This window comes from Oenanthe melanoleuca, chromosome 1 (assembly GCF_029582105.1).
Source record: "Oenanthe melanoleuca isolate GR-GAL-2019-014 chromosome 1, OMel1.0, whole genome shotgun sequence".
NCBI lineage: Eukaryota > Metazoa > Chordata > Aves > Passeriformes > Muscicapidae > Oenanthe > Oenanthe melanoleuca.
The window spans coordinates 96,254,811-96,273,307 of NC_079333.1; the positions used below are offsets into that span (position 1 = coordinate 96,254,811).

The 18,497-nt window shown below is 38.6% G+C and overlaps 1 protein-coding gene across 1 annotated transcript in view; it reads left to right on the plus strand.

Annotated features, from left to right (window-relative positions):
• Positions 1-17,679, plus strand: part of BEND2 (BEN domain containing 2) — a 31,278-nt gene extending 13,599 nt beyond the window's left edge. Inside the window, exons 3-13 of the mRNA XM_056491931.1 lie at positions 1,799-1,945; positions 4,239-4,399; positions 5,556-5,627; positions 5,834-5,908; positions 6,590-6,694; positions 8,699-9,212; positions 10,151-10,351; positions 11,291-11,424; positions 12,037-12,247; positions 13,363-13,566; positions 16,139-17,679. Of these exons, the coding sequence (XP_056347906.1) occupies positions 1,799-1,945; positions 4,239-4,399; positions 5,556-5,627; positions 5,834-5,908; positions 6,590-6,694; positions 8,699-9,212; positions 10,151-10,351; positions 11,291-11,424; positions 12,037-12,247; positions 13,363-13,566; positions 16,139-16,362 (2,048 nt within the window). The 3' untranslated portion in view covers positions 16,363-17,679. The remainder of the gene's footprint in view (positions 1-1,798; positions 1,946-4,238; positions 4,400-5,555; positions 5,628-5,833; positions 5,909-6,589; positions 6,695-8,698; positions 9,213-10,150; positions 10,352-11,290; positions 11,425-12,036; positions 12,248-13,362; positions 13,567-16,138) is intronic.
• Positions 17,680-18,497: the final 818 nt, after the last annotated feature.

Below are 18,497 nucleotides of genomic sequence, written 5' to 3' on the forward strand. Positions count from 1 at the left end.
TGACATTGCCATGTCTTTGCTATGTGCTGGTTGCACAGAATTTTTCCTCTTCTATACTCATCACTCTGTCTGCTGTAGATTGGAGTGATGTAGTTGCTGATTAGGTAGGGTTGTTTTGCTTGTGTTATTTGAGTGAGGCATGAGATCTGTGGCAAAGATTATGAATATACAGGTAATTCTGTGCTTTTTAGGATTGCATAAGTAACATACAATTTGCATTGCTTTGTCTAGTTAGGGATAGAAAGAGGATTGCAGGACACAGCAGAGACCCAGCTGTAAGTAGGGCGTGTGTCAGACCATGCACTGATCTGGCATCCTGGTTGGGAAAACTGGCAGAGAGGATTCTCATCCCTCCTGCTTCAATGCAGATCCACTTTTACTGACTCTTCATTAATTCTTTCCCAAAGCAGGTAGAATACTAAATGATTGTCAACAAAAAAATTTGTGCCTGTGAGGCAGTTAAATAATTCAGCACATGCTAATAATTCATGTTAGCCTGCAATGAACTTCAGTCAGTGAGTATCACTGTAGTGTTTTGCTAAAAGCTGCACCTAAATTAAGCTCATGAGTAAGCCTCTTGTTTACTTTTAAAGCTGGCCAGGAACTGTTCTCTTGTTGGTAGCCGAAGCAGCATATTCTAGGGAGTGTTTTCAGCTAAATTCCTTTGTACAGATCAGCTCTGCCCCAGGTAGCTGTTTGCTTTGTTTACACCTATAAACAAAGTTCTTGACTGTGTGGCATTTGGGTGTTTCTGAACAGATCATCAGTTTCTTAATCTGATGACAGCCAAATCCAAACCCTGCTGTATTATGTCTCTTGAATTAGGTGGGAATATTGGCAGAAATAAAACTATACGACCTGTGGAATTCAACTTAATTCTTACCTTTTGGTCTGTTTAAGAAATTGGAAGACTGCAGGCTTTGGGGTGAATTGGTTATGTGAGAACAGAGACCCAGACTGCTGTTCCACTCATACAGTTCTGATTCATTCCTGGATCTCAGTCCATCCTGTGCACTGAAAAGGGCAGAGACCCTGTGGAGAATACAGCCTGTGTTACACATAGTTTAAGTGTCATGCATATGTTCTGGCTGAATTAAAGTTTTATTTCCTGACTTGATAAGGTTCTTCCATTGATTTGTTTAATCAAAAATAAATTCTACTCCCTGCCCAATCCTCTAAAAAACACCGGATCATGCAATAATAACTGTAATAAGTTATTTTGAAACATTTTTGTCCTGATGTAGTGTATTTAGTTGGAAAAAAAAATCTGGTTATAGAGATTTGCCATTCAGTGTTTCTGCACAGTGTTGCTTTGGGAGCCAATGTTTGGATTGATCTGAATACCAAGTATACAGTTAGGGTTTGTGGACTGGTTTGTTTCAAGTGTATTAAGCAAGTCTTAATTATGAAAGTAAAATTTCAAGACCAAATTAATACATTTTTTTCATACACTTGAATATGTAAACAGTGGAGTTTGTAGAAGTGCTTGTTCCTGGTTTATAACTAACTTGGTTTATAACTGTTGAATCTGGACACTTTAGGGAGAACTGGGTATTGAATAGTTTAAGAAATCCCACCAACTAAACAATACTAAGCTGTTTCCATTCTAGTGTGTGTTAAAACCTTAGTGTCTGTGTTTAAAAGAGACTTGGCATTTAGATGCTAAAATGAAGCCAAATTTATCATAGCTGTGGTACAATTGAGATAATGCTAGGTGTGATACAGGCACTACAGTTATCACCTGATATGCATAATGGCCTGCAGTCTTACCTGTTTCTCTTTCTGCACCTGATAATAGATTATGTGTGTGTGAAGACTGAGGAAGAGGATGAAGCAGTGATTATGGACCATGGGGACAACGGGCTGTCCACACAAAGTTGCATGCCAGTGCAACAGAACTCTGAAGCAAACAGTGCTGTTCACCACATGAGTCAACTTGCCTATGGTAATTACTGTTCATTTTTATTGTGATCTGATAGTTAATGGCTAGTTTTAGTGCCCTCTGTTCTGTGCTTTTGGATTCAGGGCTTTTTATATTACCTATATCATTAAAGCACGTTTTATTAGAAAGTTACTTTATAGAAATTGCTTGGCAGTGTGTCTTGGGTTGCAATACAGGATGTGACCAAAAGTATGTGTTCTATCACCATCTGTTGAAACCATGTAGGGCAGTGTTCTTTGTCTTTTCCATGACCTATCCTTTCTCCAGGAAGATATGTTCTGTTAATGGAACATTGACTTCCACTGCCTGACTGATAAAATTACATCATCCCATTTTGAGATGCTCCACCCAGGGGGAGGAGCCAAGCCTTTCCTACCTAGATAAAAACTGAGATTTGGAACACCAAAGCAGCCTTTTTCCACTGGATTCCAGAGGGAAATCAGACCCTTCTAGTATATCACTGGACCTTCAGAGGAAAACTACACCCTTTTACAGGAGCACTGCTTCACCTGAACCACATCTGTCACTGCAGGAGGATGCAGCCAACATTTAATGGGACTGCTACCAATACCCTCACTGACAGGGTGTCAGGTTGTATTCTGACTCTGTCAGTGTTTTATTGTTTTGTATTACTGATAAAATATTTCTTATTTTAATTTTCCTAGTAAAGAACTGTTACTCTTATTCCCATATCTTTGCCTGAGAGCTCCTTAATTTCAAAATTATAATAATTTGGAGAGAAGGGGTTACTTTTTTTCCATTTCAAGAGAGGCTCTTGCCTTACTTAGCAGACACCTGTATTTCAAACCAAGACACAGTGCCTTTAAAGAGAAGTGCCTTTTACTTGTACCTTTCAAGATCCTTATAAATGGCGAGCCTGCTAAAATATTATGTTTTAAAAAGACAACTTTTTCCTTACTTGTAAAGGTAAGTATACCTAGGAATAAATTAAGAAGCAATCCTAGAAATTTTAGGAAGCAAAATAAATGTCATGAAAGAACCTAGCCTAAAAAGTTAGGATTTTAGATAATCTCTCCAGTGTAACTTAGTACTGGAGATGCTGATGGGTGATGATAGCAAGATGGTTGTTTAAGATGATGAATTATTAGCAGTAAGTAGCCATTGTGATTGTCTCTAATTCACTGTGTTTATTCTAACATGCAAGATCAAAGTCTCTCAGGAAATCTTACCCAGTGCTTCATTGGCCCAGACAAAAATTCTTCACAGCTGTTGTGAGCATTTATTAAGTCCTGTAGCAGTATTATAAAGTCAGTGAAGAAAAGTCAGTGAAGAAAAAACACCAAGTGTTTGTTTTTTAATTCAGCCACTTAACTCTATAGAGAATACCATCAGTATCTCTCTTCACAGACACAAGTTACATCTGTTTCCTAGTGTTGTTTGCTGCTTCTGAGAACCTTTAGTCTTTTTGGTCTTCTTATTGACAGTATTCTGTATGTTTATGTCTAAAAACAAATTTGAGAGTGGAGGATGGGTTGGATAGTTTACTTGGAGGTTTTGCCTCTGTTACTGAAAATAAAAAAACACAAACCCACCAAAATTAAAACTTCTGCCCAAAAAGCTGTCATAGACAGTTACTGGCCATGGTTTTAGGACCTGAGTAATTATTTCATTATTAATAAATCAATCATGATGAGAGAAGTTGTTTCTTAAAAGTTAAAATATAGTTTTGTTATCTTTGGGCCTGTTAGCATTAGATATTGTCTATTTAAAATCAGGTGTAGTGAGATAAGAGTGAAACACAACAGAGGTTTATCTCAAATGTAACTATTGAACTTTGAACTGAAATTCTCTCTGATTGGTTTTATTCAACCACTGACTTACACCAGTATCTTGTAGAGTGCTGCCTTTCCTTCAGATCTCTGTCCAAACAAGTTCCTTCTACCTTTATCTTGTATCTTCTTGCCTACAATAAGAAGCTGTCAGAGCAAGCTCAGCATCATGCAGATAGAGATACATCTTTATTTCTCTCTGCATGCTGCAGAGCACCTTTTATTTTAATTTTTTCTTAGCCATTTATGTTCACAAAGTCAGCATTACTTTTACTGATGCTTTTTAAAATATCATTAGGTTTGAAAAAAATTACTAAATTTTTAATTCTGATCTAAATTAATTGGATAAATAACTGTTTGATAATATGCTAGTAGACAAATTTCAAATAATCAAGAAATCTAAAAGTTTTTTTAAAAAGGGTGACTGTGCCTGTTTTTCCTGTAGTGAAATGCTTAATGCAGTGGGAAACTTTCTAATGTGCTTTGGTTTCTCTTCACTTTTCCAGGAACCGAAGGCTTGCCAGTGCTTGCTGATCAAACAGCCTCACAAATGAGCCATTCTGCAATGATGGAGAGAGGAGATGGCCACAGCCCTGAAAAAATGGATTTTGTGTATTTGCCTAATAAAAGGAAACGACTTTCTCCTGCTGTAGTGGAACACAGTGTGGTATGTTTCACCAAACAATACTTCTTTCTGAGACCAGTTTCAGTGTTACTTGGAATATTTTTCTTTCACTGTTGTGTGGTTTGAGGATAACCTACTGAACATGGGTAGGATACCTATGCATGGATGCTTCTAGGAAGTCTTCAGCCTCCTGCAGTCTGTCCACTCATCCAGAGTTGCCCCATCCCAGATTCAGAATCCAGCACTGTCCTTGCTAAACTTCATACAGTTGGCTGCCCTGCCCTTGATTTGTTCAGATCTCTCTGCAGGGCATCTCCACCTTCAAGGCAGTCAGCAGATCCTCCCAACTTATCATCATCAGAAAATTTAGTCTCCCTTTCAGTCCTGTGTCATTCATGAAAATATTGAGAAGCACAAGGATGGAGTCCTGCAGAACCCCACTAGTGGCAGGTCCCCAGTCTGATGTCACCCCATTCACTGTAACCCTTTGTGCTTGGCTTGTGAGCCACTTACTCACCCATCCCATGGTGTGTTTATCCAGCTGTGTGCTGGGCATTTTGTCCAGAGGAACCTGTGAGGAACAGTATCAAAAGCTTTACTGAAATCCAAACAGATAACCTCAACTGACTTCCCTTGATCAGTTAGGTGGGTCATCTTGTCATGAAAGGAAATTGACTTTGACAAGGAGGACTTTACCCTTCTGAAGCCGTGCTGGCTGTGACTGATGACTCAGTTGTCCTTCAGGTGTTTTTCAGTAACTTCAAGGATAATCTCCACAATTTTACCAGTCACTGAATTCTGCCTGTTGTTAACAAAACAGAAGCAGCACCTACCCTCCCCCTGACCCTGCCTGCAGACTTCCTTTCCTAAAATAAAATCTGATCAGTTAAAAAAAAAAATTTACAAGAAAACACCACCAGCAGGCACATTAAATCTGTGGTGTGTGGTGGATGGGATCAGCATCCATCCAGCAAAAGGAAAATGTGAGGATTGTCCAGGTGGTGGTGCCATTCTTCTGGTTAAAAGCAGTTTGCAAGCCATGAGAAAATTGCCTCTTCTAGAATTTTTTTGCAGCTTGTGCTTTCAGTTATACCCACTGAGGTCTCATAATTTGGACTCAGAGGTCTTTTCTAATCTAAGTGATTTTGTGATTCTTTAACGTTTCAAAACATGAAATGTTAATTATATTTTTTCCCAGATGAGAACCGGGGAAGAAGAATATGAAAACAGTGAGAGTGTCATTTATGAGTATGAACCAGACTATGAATGTGTAAGTGAGTTTTCTTCTGTTTGACAGACTTTGAAAAGCTGCTATGGAGATGTGGGTTTTGGGATAGGCTGAAGTAACATGAGAGATTTGAAGTTGGGATTTAGTTACTTAATGTGATATCTTAAGTCCATGTATGTATTAGTACCTTACACTCCTTTTTTTTCTTTTTTTCTTTTTTATATTTTATTATTATTTTAATGAAAAAGGAGAGCGTTTTATCTGAAGCTTCTTATACTGGATATCAGCAGAATCCTCTTATGGAGGTCCTGAGTTATTGCCAGGTATTTTTTTTCCTTTATATCTGAAATGGTGTTTGAACAATTTTAGTTAATCTTCAGGAAGAGTTGTATTATAAAACTGACAACCAGTGATGTAGTCCTTTCCAGTTGTTTGCTTGTTAATTGCCCACATAAAAACAGTATTTTCAAAGTAAAACTAATCTCTTTCATATTTTCTGAACTTTTAATAAGAATAATTTTGAAATATTAAGCTTTAATACAAAATGTGAAGTTTGGTTACTGGGAGGAGCTTCACAGTAATGGGAAAGATATGGCAGTGATACACACCCAGCTATTGAAAGTACATGTTACTTGCCAAAGGTGTGCCAAAATTCCTGCTAGTGTTGGTTTTTTGAGTCCTTTTCCTTTTGATTTCTGAAGCAGTAACTGGCAAAATTGAAAACAACTGCACTAAAAATTAAAAGCATCCCATATTTATTCAGGTGAGCACTCGTGTGGCTGGAGTCATTCAGGTCATGCTTAATGGAAGTCAGTTTTTAAGTGGTTTGTAGCCAAGTGTTAATGTCTTGTAACTCTCCTTAAGCATTCAGCAGTGCTGTGGAGGGAGGCTGGCTAAGTTTTAGGCAGGGAGTTCAGCTTTTAATTGAACTTTCTTAGTTTCTTCAGGTTTAGGTTTGGGTTCTTGTGAAACAGTACTATTTACAGTCTTATATTTGTTGACAGGCCATGTATGATGCCATTCAGAAGTTGGATAAAAAATTTGACCTGCTTCATCGTAAGGTCTCAGAAATGCAGCATGCTCGTATAAAGCCATTGTTGCTCAAACCTGTGAGTATTAAAGACCTAAGATGTTTATTTTTGCTTTAATTCTCTCATTTCCTGTGATGGTACTTTAAAAATCCCAATCTTTTCACTAAGATTAAAATTAGTAGCAAAATAGTAGACTTAGGATCTATTTCAATTCGGTTACTTGAGATTTCTGATTATGTGCCAGCTTCAGTTTCCTGTGTTATTGACTGGTGGCCACAGATTGGCAGTGATCCCCATCAAATTCAGGATGCCTTGATAGATGCTGTAAAATTCTGTTTGTATTGGCATGAACAGAGGTGAGTTGTGTAGGTGCATCTTAAACTTCAGTATATTGCTGTTGTACTTTTGCAATGTGTGATGTGTTGTCTCATTTGTTTTTGCAGTTAAAAGAGTTTAAGCATCAGTCAGGTTGGTTCAATTGGCTTACTGAACTTTACATCTCAATAGTATGTTGATGTATCCATTACAGTATAGAATTTTTTTTTAATGGAAACTCCTCTCTAAAAATTTTAAATAATGTTTGATGTTGAGTACACAGTATTTATTTTGTTCCTAAATGGTCAATCTTCTGTTAATTAAGGAGACACAACTTTAGTACTTCTAACAATGATATTGAAAAGGAAAGCATAACAGATGATTTTTGATAAAGGTCATAAAATCTATAATGACTTTTTTTGTCATCAATGCTACAAAGCTTTTTATGTGGCAGTGATGATTCTGATGTCAGGAGATGTCAAGACAGCAGTAAGGCCATTTGCTTTAAGGATGGATGGAGCTGGATTTCTCACACCTGTCAGCTATCGGTAGGATACTAGGTTTTATTTGGTATGTACTTTTATTGTCAAATCCAAGCTCATGCTGTCCACACATCCAAAACCACAAGTTTCATGGAATAAACTGATCTTAACACCTGAAAATGAATCCTATAAGACCTCTGTGCTCTTTCTTACCCTTCCCTTTGTTATGTGGGGTGGCAGGTGCTTTAATGTTTGGATTTTTGGGTTAAAAGTGACTGGCACTGTTTTTTTCCTTTTTTTTTTTTCCTTTTTCTTTCCTTTTTTTATTTTTTTAAGGGTTTTATCCTTATAAAGAGTAAGATGCAACCTGCCAGCTATTTTCTTAGGTTCTGCTATTTAGAACTGTCAGGATTGCTCTTGGGTTTTTTTAATAGCTGTACCACTGCAGTACTTGTGAAGGGCTAATGGAATGGTTTGGGGTAAAGGTACATTTTTTTATTAGATGAACTTCAAAAGCTGGAGAAACTGACAAACTTTCAGATACATAAGACTTCCTTAAGGTCATCGATTGTTTTTTTCTTAAGGCTACAAGGGTGAAATATTATGAGACTTCTCTAATCACAAAACCACCAAAATTAAACAAAATAAGAAAAACAAATCCACATGTATCATCTATATTTGGTGGCTCCTGCTCAGTGACTTGTGTTTTGAACTGGAATGCATGCTGTATGATTTTTAATAAAAGTACTTAAAGCAATGGAAAACATAGCACGTCTCTCAGTTTATCCATCTCTTTGGAGTCTTCATTGTAGATGAGATCTGAATGTTTAATGTTTTCAGCTAACAAGAAAGGAAATAAGAGAGAGTAGGTTTTTTTTTCTTGTTTGAAAGGAGCTAACATGGCAGTAGACACATTCCTTGAAAATTCATCAGCCAGTGACTAGGTCTATGATTGAAACATTTTAAATTTTATTTTGGCTACTTGCTTTTTTATGGAGGTCTAGAAAGTAATTTTGTTACCATTCCAGGTAGAAAAAATTTGAGAAACATTGAAACTAACCAGATAAACTCTTAGTGTTGCAAATACAAATGAGAAAAAAAGATAGTAAAGGGAAAGCTGTGGTAGGTAGCTCTGAGTTAATGACAGAGACTACTTTAAGGAAGAGTCTGCTGCCAGTAGCATAATTACTAAAATTTAGTTTTCCTGGTTTGCTAAAAAAAAAAAAAAAAAATATCAGCTATGTCTAATTTAACCTTTTAATTGTTTTCTGAATCATGTTTGCAGAAACCAGTTGGATTCACATACAGAAGTTCCAGTCATTTGCCTCCAGGAAAAATAAGAGTTCAAAAACACATGGAAAGGGATTTAAGTCTTCACCTTTCTTCATCAGGGCAGGGAAGGCGTAGCCCAGCTGTAAGGACTGCTGTACAAAATGGCCACGTTCAGGTCAATTCCAAAGTACAACACGTCCCACGCAGTTTTCAGCTTGAATCTCAGCAGCCTGTTGGAAGGCAGAGCCCACCACTCCCCACTATAGTTTCTACACATTCATTGCATTCATCATACACAGCAGCTAATGTGATGCCTGACCTTTCACCACAATCAAATCTTGCTCCCAGCATTGTGGAAAGTACTGTCAATATTGCATCTTCACCAGTGGCATCACCATCGATACCAGCACCATCTGAGCCCAGTCAGGAGAATAATACTGTGGAGTTGAGCTACAGAAACTCATCTGAGAATGTGAATATTAGTGAAGAACTGCCATCTTCTTCAGATTTAATCAATCCTGACTTGGGTGAGTTACTTTGTGATAAATACTCAAAGACAAAAAAATGGCTGGTACTACCACAAGCCTTTGATTTACAGTTGCTGCTTTGGGTTCCTTTTTAATTGTGTGTATAATTCACAAGTAATATGTGCATGCTATCCATGTGTTGGAGGCAAAAGAGATTGCCACTAAAGCTAAGTGAGGCATATGCCTGTATGCATGTATTAAGAAAGCAGGTTACCTGATCTGTGTGAAGGAAATATCTGTTTTCTTTTTGTGGAGGATTGTATCCATGAAACATCCTTTCTATACTCAAATCCTCCATTGTTTTGTTTCTTTAAAAATATTTCATTCCAAAGAAAAACAAGAATTCTATAGATCATTGCATTGCAATAAAGATGCACATATAAAATGGCACCATGTATTAAAAACTAATGCCTTTCTAAAGTGTAAATGCCTTGAGTTATGTGCAAGCCTGAGCTATGACTTCTTTGCTTTTGGTCTAAAAAATACATTTGTACAGCTGAAGAGCTGCATGAGCAGTAGGTGAAATATTCAGATATCCATCCAAAAATTTCTAAACAGTGTATGATTTAGCAGTTCTGTGTATGGATATGCCACTCTTCATGAATCAGTGTCTTGAAAATATACCTGATATCTGCACATATGTAAAATAGGCCAATGTGAACATTGTGGACAATTAGGTGTCTAATGTGTTTTCTTGGGTGTTTTGATTTCAGTTAGTTATGCTGATGGTTAATGTGAATAAAGCAATATTTCTGTTACCATTTCAATTTAAAGCTGCTTTTGTAGGAGCAAAGATAAGTAGTAATACACAGTAGAATTAACTATAGTAGAGAACATACTCTGAGAGACAAGAGAAAGAGATTGAAAAAAAATTCTGTTTTTAACAACTTGCTTGGGATTAATTTTTTTTTTCTTTGAATGTTTTTGTTTTACAAAAGAGTTTGTTGGTGACCCGGCAAGAAATGTAAAAATTCTTGGACACCATTTGATGAAGGCTCGGCAAAAAACTAAACCCAAGTATGCAGCACGTCACTTGGTCCGTGCCTTGTTCCCCAAGAAAACTTTATTGTGCAGCGTGATGGGAGCAAGTGCACGGGGGCGCAGGACGCTGGATCCAAACAAAATTGCTGCAATAAGAGGTATGTTACCTTTCAAAATGCACAGATTTGCTTCTTTCATACTTAATGAAGTTTTGAACTTAAAAGGAGTTGTTTTCTGTATGTTTCTGGCTAGTTATTATCTGGCAGCTGGTGAGCAGATAAATGTCATAGTGGATGTGCTCCACTCTGCAGTATCTTTTTGTTTTGAAAGTCCTGCTTTGTAATTCTCAATGTTCGTTTTTCTTTATTTTGAATAAAATTATTCCGATTTCTTCTAATTTTATGTACATCGTGTTCATCAGTCATGCTTGCTGTCTCTAAATGTGTAATTGCAGTTTATTTTGTGTTTGTGTGTGCCATGGATTTTTGTCAGTGTTTTTTTTATTTGTTGTTGTTGATTTTGGTTGGTTTATGGCCATGGTATACTTGGGACAAACATTAATTGGTGTTTTTGAAACACTCTTATGTTCAGTTCTCTTGAGTGAGAAGTGGTAAAGATGGAGGGGGCTTTTTTTAATAAATGTCAAGTCCTTTACACAGATCTCATGGCACGTATGTGTTAAAGGATTAAAACTGAGTGTGAGATTTTATAAGCCTTATGAAATAGTTGCAGCAACAGCATTACCCTGTCTTTGTTCTTTTGGGGGCGATGATGATGTTGTTGGTTTTGGGAGTTTTTTAAAAGTTAGTATGATAAATCACACGTTTCTCCTAACTCTACCAGGAAATGTTTAATTTAATAAAAACATTATTCACAACACCTCAAAAAGTATCACAGAGCATCTTGAATTCACGGTGTTGGTTATTTTTAAAATACAAGTTTACTTTCTTTATTTATCGATGGAAATCTGAAGCTTGTAAATGAAGAACAATAAACATGAAGCTTTAGCTAGCTTTCTCTCTCTGTCTAAGTTAGGATACTTCTAAATACTGGGATTTGCCATGAAACTTTAAACATTTTCTATATTTTGTATGCAGAGTTTCTTGCAACTAACTTTCCAACCTATGATTTGAGCGAGCATGGGAAAGACTGGAAAACTTGTATCACCAATGTCAATGCCATGATCCGCTGTTTGCGCTCGGAAACCAAAGCAAACCCAGCCTGTTCTAAGGTGATGGTCTATTAAGTACTAAGTTTGCACTTTTTTCTCAGATTAATTGTTTTACCTCCTCGCGGTACAGGAAATTCCTTTGGTTCTGTCTCTGTGTTGCTCAGCACAGGCATGCTGACTGCAGCACTGCTCCCATGTGGGGAATACTGGAATATGCCGTTTTCTGCTCTGCCTCTTCCTGCTCCTCTGTCCAGAGTTCAGTTAAGAAGTGCTCAGACACAGGATACTGAAAGGAAAGCACTGCAAATGTTGCCCAGAAGTAGTGTCAAATTTGATTAAGAGCTTAAATAAGTAGTTCTTAGCACTTGTTTTTGCAGGTGGGTTTTTTTTTTATTTTTTTTTTTATTTAGATATATTCAGCCATGCTTTTCAGTTTTATATTGACTGAAACATCACTCCCAAAACACCTCCAACTACATTTATTTCTAAAATGTTCTGTGCACATCTTTGAATAATTATTAACTGTTCTACCTGTGGTTTTCATAATAGAAATTCAGGAATAACTATACTGCAAAGATTTAATTTATACTAAATGTGAAGTAAGCTGGAACACTAATTAGAAAACTGATAGGCTACTCTCAGTGTGTGTACTAACCTCATTAAATGTTTCAGGAGACAACTGAGGGGAAAGAAGAAGCATCTGATGCTCCTGACACGTCTCATTGTGTAGATTTAAATTATAATGAAGATAGTGGAGACAAATCTCAAAACTCTCAGAAAATGACCAGCTCCACAACTGACACATTCCTGAATTTAGGATTGGATAAGTTTCCTGAAACTTTCCACGTATCTTCATTCAACAAACATTCTTTGGAACCTCTGGGTAAACAAAGAAATTTTTGTTTTCTGGAATTGCTTGTTACATTTTAATATGCTCAATGAGAGGCAAAAGATGATACTGTTGGTATAATTGCATATAAAGGGGATTTTCTGAACTATTTGAGTCTTCTTTTTCTCTTAATGCAGTAACTTGGTGTATACATAGTAAGTCTTCTTGGGAATGAACAAGAGCATTTTATCTGGCTAACAGTATATATGTTTGCATCTACCAGTGTTCCATAATGCTTATCCACTGTGACACTGGGAAGTTCAACTTCAGTTACTCTGTTCAGTTGCCCTGGCTTTTTACTTTTATTTGGTAGATATTCTACCTTCAAAAAGTAAGCTAGCTCATAATATATATTGAATGGTATTGCAATTTCAGAAGAAAAAGCACATCTTTTGCAAAACTTACTCTTTAGGACAATAAAAATCTTAAAGCAGCCTTTATTTTTTCACTTTTTTTAGTGGAAGTGTTCAGCATACAAATGCATTGGGAAAAAAAATCCATGTACAGCATGTGATACTTAGAGACCCTGAAGGAAAATGAGCTGAGATTAATTGCCCTTGGAAGTAATTTATTCAGTTAGAATCACTTTGGGGCTGTATCAAATCTGTTGCTACACCCAAGATTTTTTTAGTCAGATCCCACAGACCTCTGTATGAACTAAAAGTTTTACATTTTTTCTTATTAATGTTTGCAGTGAAGTCAGGTAGAAGTAGTTAAAAAATACTCTTTCTGTTTCCACTTACAGGATCTAAGCACTGAAATAGCAGAACTTCTGTTTACTTACATACTTGGAAAAACAACATCTTTTCACATGAGATGAAACAAGTTAGAAAGCAATAATTAATAATGCAGCTTGCATTGCTGAAGACATATCAGAAATACTGCTCATGGTTGCAAACCAAGGGCATTCTGGCTGCTTGGCCAATGTCTGCAGTATAGTTCATGCTAGCAGTAGCTGTAGTGTTACAGTTTTGCTCTGGTCTTTCCAAGCAAGTAGAGTAGTTTCTGGGTGAACTTTTTGTGTCAGTTTTGATTTAATACAGGCACTTTGAAGCATGGTCTGTGCTGGATGAGTAAAATACCTCTCTTCCTCCATGACACCTCTGTAGAGCCCCTTGGGAGCCCGTCACGCAATGTTCAGTTGCCGTTCTCGGTCATTTACGTCGCCAAGGGGAAGACGCGGCCAGAGCTGTCAGCTCGCTACCTAATCCGCCACATGTTCCCTGAAGATGTGCTGGTGAAAAGCAACGTCTATGGAAGTCTTGATCGTGGCATGAGCCCACTGGATTCCAACAAAATTAATGCACTCAGAGGTAAGGAGCAAAATCTTGGGTAAGTCATGATGTAGGGAAGCTAATCAGAGTATTACTTCGGATCCTGTGAACAGAGCATAGAGCTTCAGAAATTAGTCTGTGAAACTATTCTTGTAGGCATTTCTGCAAATGATAGAACAAATTGAGAGGAAGTAGATAAATTTATATTTTAGTAGCTCAATAATTTCTCCAGATTATGAATTTGGTTTCTACTGGAAAACTCAGTTTTCTTGACATCAGCGTGAAAGGGCAGTGCAGTGGGAGATAGGAGAAGTCCCTGAGGATTCTGGGGGACATCAGAGATAATTTCTTGGTACAGGGGCTGTGTAGATGAAGCAGAAAGCAGAGATGTCATGTACAGCAGGTTATGGCTCCCTTCACAAAAAGGGTTGTTTTGTGATAATTGGTGGTGCCATTGCCTGCAGAGATTATGAAATAATGGGTCCCAAGGCCCTGAGCAGATTTAGAACAGTCTGAGTACAGGCTCTGTAGCTTTGAGAGCACACTTTGACATATTTGGGAAAGTCACAGATGGGAGCTTGTGAGAGACAGATCTGAATAGGAGAGAAGCTCAGGAAAGTTGACAGATCTGTAAGAACAGCCTTCTGCAAGCACATGAGAGTCCATCTTGACACTTAGGAGAGCTGAAAGAGTTATGGGGCAACAGGTTGGACTAAGCAGGGAATTGGTAACTGAGCCCTGGAGCAAAAAAGCAACAAGGAAACAAGGATAGCTTATGAAGTGGAATTTAGCAACTGTTGTGTTTTAACCCATGAGGTAGCTAAACACCACACAGGTGCTTGCTTGCCTCTGTACTCCTTGTCCTGTTCCCCCACCCCACCCACTGGGATTGGGGAGGGAAGTGGGGAAAAGGTTTGCCTCTGAGGGAACAGCATTCATGCTAGATAAAGTGGAGCTGTGGCTCACACCCTCTGGGGTGATGTCTGGGCATAGCTTGAGGGACAGAGCATGCCAGAAACCATTTCCAGTATGGCAAGTACTAGCCTGGGAAACTTTGACACTTAAACGTCTCCGCTTATATAAACATATATGGACATATATAGACATGTAGACACATTTTGTTGCTTGACATTTTGAGCTTAATAAGCATTCAAAAGATCTAGTAAGTGTGTCTTAGGACTGCAAGAACACCATGTGGGCTACAGAGCAGATGAGAGACAAATCCTGTGTGTTGTGGCTGTCACTTGGCTCTGAAGCCAGAGGACAATCCCTGCCCCTGTTTCCTTTAACACAGCCTGACTGGATGGCAGCACCACTCCCTGAATGTTATCTTGCAGAGCAGGAAGGGGCCCTGCACAGCCTGACTATAATCCCCAAAATTGGTCAGTTTTGGTGAAAGAAAATACATTATTTTAAAAATTGTTTTGTGGGCCATGTACAAAGTCTGTAGACTATTTAGAAATTCCAGTTCTTTACTGTTCCACTGAGGTCATGTATTCTTGACTTTAATGCTGGGGATGGGAGTAAAGAGAGACTGGCTGCTGCTTCAACTAACAGCTTGTGTATCCTTTGTCAGCATGGTTATAACAGGAGCATCCTGAGGCACACTTACTCTCCCTTTCATCTCTCCACCTAGAGCAGAGGTAACTGCAAGAGCACAAGTTTTTATCTCAGCTACTTTCTTCCTTCAGACCAAAGTTTTTCTGGCAAAATGGGTTTCCAGGTTTGTGACTACAAGTTAAAATATAAACTGTTAACAATGGTGCTATATTAGATTTTTACTTGCTGGTATGTGGAAGAACAAAGCTGACAAAATATTTACTACCTATACCTTTCTTTCTACTATGAAGGTTAATCTGGATGTTAGAGAAGGAGAAGCAATATTGTTTTGATTTGAAATTACAGATGAGAATTCCTTTTTGATGCTTATTTAAGTCTTTTACAGGATTTGCCTAGAGAAAACATAATTCACCTCAGCTCAGCAGAACGATCACTCCTCAATAACTTTAAAAGCCAATTTTAATTTTGGTTTTAAACTACTCATTTTACTCATGAAAGGGGAGACAGATACCATTGTCCTACCCTTCTTGTGTTATTGCTACCAAGCTCAAGTGTTTGTTTACTGATCCTATTTGCAATGTGGTAAGGAATGAGCTCTTAGAATTTTTCTGTCACTGTTGTTCCTGTACGTCTGTTTTATGCTGAATTGCTGTGATTAATTTTAGTGAATACATTTGTCAGAGATCCTCTGAAGGAGAGCTTGGTCCTGCCTAATACTGGTCATTCTGAAATGGAGCCCAGGATTTCTCTTTGCTAGCTGACCATATTAGTAGCTGAAGTTACTCAGCACTTCAAAGGATCAAAACCACACACATGGTCACATTTTCTTTTCATATTTTGTTTTTGTGCTTAAATCTTTTTTTTACTCATTTTCAAATATAACAGGAAGGGGGAAAGTAGTATCTGCCCTGCTTTCTTTTCAAGGCTTGTAATATGCCTAATTGTCCTGGTCTGGTAGCATGCACTTGTTTTAGCTTAATTACATCCAGAAAGAGTATATAGCTTGCATAAATAATTGATAACTCACTGTTACATACTTGTTTATTTTTAGACTTTCTTCAAGACAATTTTCCATCCTTTGATCTCAGTGAAAGTGGATTTGATTGGAAGGCGTGTGTGGGTGCCATGAACAGCTCAATCCGCAGTCTCAGACACGAGCTGAAAAAGGCGACGTCTGGAATGCGCCACGGAGCCCTGGCAGGGTCACCCTGCAGTGCAGAGTCCCCCAGAGGGTTCCACTCCCGTAGAGCCAGTGGCAGGCATCTCTCAGATTGAAGCTCTCTAGCATGTCTCAAATCTCAGTTTAGCAGGTTTCTGTTAATTCCGTGTAGAAACCTGTAATATCGAGCTGTCCTGTTTAACTGAGTTGTCAGCAGCACTAAATAGCATCACTTCAGGAGACCAGAATTAGCAGAGGGCTTTGGGAGTCCTAACTCTTTGCATAGGTAGCGTTTGTGCTCCTCACAAATTATTTTCACTGCTCCCTGTAGCATTTGCAATGTGCTCTCTCCTAAAAGCATCTTCTTCTCATGATTCATTGAATCTGAAAGATTAATCTGATTAGAAGAGATGCACTGTGCATCAGTACAACAGAAGCAGATGGAAAAGAGGAAAGAATGGTCCTCCTTGGAGGGTGAATCATAGGCAGCTAAATTATCTCATTATGTATGAGGAATTAAATTTGCTTTGACAATTGGATCTCTTCAGCACAAATATCAGAAAGGAAAAAATATTTTTAATTGAATTTATTTAACTTATTGTATCTGGACTTGATGATCTTGGGGGTCTTTTCCAACCTTAATGATTGTATGATCTCTCACATTTTTGCCTCCTATCAGTAGTTTTTGTAGGATAAGAGGCAGACAACAATATAAGTACAACTGGTAATGTATGGGGGAATGATGCCTTAAGTTTTAGCTTTCATATTTGCCAGATTCTGTACTGTATTAGTATATAACTCTGAACTTCATATAAAGTGTTCTCTTCACAGTTTGGTTAGACAAAACAATCCTTTTCAAGCCCAGTAACTAAAGACACTGTTGCATCTTCAGGCCAAAAAGTATAAACAAGAGTGAATTGAGGAGAGTGATCTGGGAGGATGAGACTTTATAACCTGAAGCTGTAATTGGACAATTAACCCCAATATATAAATGGACCAAAACTTACAAAAGTGTGAAAATTGTGACTAGTGGCCCATCTTGGGTGTAGCCATGGCTGGGCTCTTGTACTGCCTAAGGTATATCCTTTGAAGGCCTTTATAATAAATACCTACTTTATTCATTTAGCACTGTCTAGCCTCTGTTCTAGGTAGCCTCTCAAGCCATCACTTACCCTGCTGTTCTGATGTAGCTCTACAAAAAAAAAAAATCCAAAACAAACAGTCCTATGGTTGATTCTGCTTTTTCTTAATTAAATTTAAGGAAAATACTTCTTCAGGATCCTGAACTCCACCATCTCATCTCATGCAACTAAGACTTCACATTTTTAGCAAATCCCTTGTTGAGGTGGTATGAGGTCCAGAAAAGCACCTGTCAGTAATAAATGTTCATGCTCTTGCCTTTCCTTTCCATCTATGCAAGACTAAGATTTATTAGTGCATGTCCAAGTTTAGGACAAAACTGGGGGAAAGCCTCCAAAGGAGCCCCCCAAAATAAACCCCCCTCACAATTCCTCCCCCCCACTGGGCTCGGAGAGAATTTTACTCGGGGGGAAAAGTGGAAAAAACTTGTTTATTAACAAACACAAGAAAAAACACTTCCCAGCAACAGGAAAGTACAATCCCGGATGACAAAAGAACTGTTTTCACCGAAGTGAGAGACGGTCGCTGCTGGGAAGGGCGAGAAGCTTCTTGGGCAGGCTCCGGAGGCAGTCTCTGATGCTCAGGTCCCGTCCGGAGCCGGTACAGATCTTGGAGCTGAAGGAGAGAAGGGGGAGGGGAAGGCAGCAGCAGCCAGGGCAGAGCCGGGGCAGCAGCAGCAGCAGCGGGGCAGAAGCAATAGGGCAAAAGCAGCGGGGCTGGGGTAGCAGCAAGCAGCAGCAAGCAGCAGCAGCAGCAGCAGCAGCAGCAGCAGGCCAAGCAAGCACAGCCCCGGGGCACCACCCCCCCAGGGGGGAAGAAAGGGCACCGGCGGCAGCTCCATGCAGACAGCGAGGTGTGGGAGCGGGAGAGGAGTAGACATAACACCAACCCAGGACATTCCACCCCTTATCCCACATCGTGAACGTTACACACGATTGGGATATACACCCACTCACTACAACGTAAAGCTTTTATCCAACTTGCGCAAACCTTCATCACTTACACATTTCCTCTCATTTCACTTACTCAGACCTTCAACACTTACATATGTCTTTCTATCTCATCCTACAATCAGTTCTCCCTGTGGTATACACCGTGTTGTTCCATCTTC